The sequence below is a fragment of the Gekko japonicus genome, unplaced genomic scaffold (assembly GCF_001447785.1).
Source record: "Gekko japonicus isolate JY-2015 unplaced genomic scaffold, Gekko_japonicus_V1.1 scaffold2413, whole genome shotgun sequence".
Lineage (NCBI taxonomy): Eukaryota > Metazoa > Chordata > Lepidosauria > Squamata > Gekkonidae > Gekko > Gekko japonicus.
The window spans coordinates 111,844-112,986 of record NW_015166493.1 but is presented as its reverse complement, the minus strand read 5'-3'; the positions used below and the strand labels follow the sequence as shown (position 1 = coordinate 112,986).

The following is a 1,143-nucleotide window of genomic DNA, read 5'->3' as shown; positions in this document are numbered from 1 at the left end:
CCCCCCCCACGCACAGGCCGCTCAAGCACTCCTGGTGCTGCTCACTCTCTCCAGAAGCCAGAGGTTTGCAAAGAAGCACCCACACTGTAGACTTCTGCCTTCCGAGGCGAGAGGGGAGCCAGCGCCCCAAGAGCAGGAGAAGGATCGGCCTCCCGTGCTCCCTTTAGGACCGCCCAGGGGAAGTCGCCGGTCCATCACGACTGGGCCCAGGGAGGGGACCAGAGCAGGTGGGCCCCGGTGGTGGTGGTGCACGGACAGGTATGCATGCAGGCGCCACTCGGCAGGGCTGGCGGAAGGGCCGGGAGGGGGGAGCTTCCACCCCCAAGAGGGGGGGGGGTCCAGACTCTGGGCAAGAGCTGCTGCATCCGGGGATCATCGTGGCCACTCACCTGCTGCAAATGGTTGGCGATGTTGAGGATCTGCTGGCTGGGGATGCTGACGGCCACCTGGGCCAGCTCCCGGGTCACGGCCGTCTGCTCGTGGATGACGGACAAGTGCAAAGGACTGCGGAGACAGAGACACACCCTGGGCTGAGCGGGGGCACCTCCCGAAAGGAACCCCCCCTTTCCGGCCCCCTCGCGGTGGAAGCGGAGGGGGCCTCTCTCCGAGGGGAGCTGACCCCTGAGCCTGCCGACACTGCCACTCCCCCAGCCCCCGCAGACTCACGTGTCTCCGTTCTCATCCTGGGAAGCCGCGAGGTGCCTCTGCACAGCCAGCAGCATCCGCGGGTCGGCAGTGATGGCATAGTCCAGAAGCGCCTGGGCGCTGCGCCGAGCCAGCATCAGCATCCACGTCCCGCAACCCTGAGCTAGGAGGGAAGGGAAAGCAGCAGAGGGGGCGCGTCAGCCCCAGGAACACACACACACACACACACACCCGACACACACACACAGTGCTGCCGCTCTCCTCCTTCAAGGCGGCCTCCGGTTCGCCACGGGCGATGATGCTCCGGGGTTCCTCTTGGCCAAGTCATGCCCCGATTCCAGAGAGCCCCCTCGACCACCACAGCCCATCCCCTCTTCAAGCAGGTCTCTCTTTCACCTGCTTCCCAAGTCACATTATGCCTGGGCTGAAAGGGGGCCTGCTGGCAACACGTTTACCATCACTCAGCCTCCTACTCTAGATCGGGGGGGGGCGGGGGGG

General features: G+C 65.9%; 1 protein-coding gene across 1 annotated transcript in view; it reads right to left on the bottom strand.

Annotated features, from left to right (window-relative positions):
* The window catches only part of NFKB2 (nuclear factor of kappa light polypeptide gene enhancer in B-cells 2 (p49/p100)), a 42,649-nt gene that overhangs the window by 6,325 nt on the left and 35,181 nt on the right, over positions 1-1,143 (bottom strand). The window contains exons 12-13 of the mRNA XM_015412193.1: positions 667-808; positions 390-504 (exon numbers count right to left, since the gene is read on the bottom strand). Coding sequence (XP_015267679.1) covers positions 390-504; positions 667-808 — 257 coding nt within the window. The remainder of the gene's footprint in view (positions 1-389; positions 505-666; positions 809-1,143) is intronic.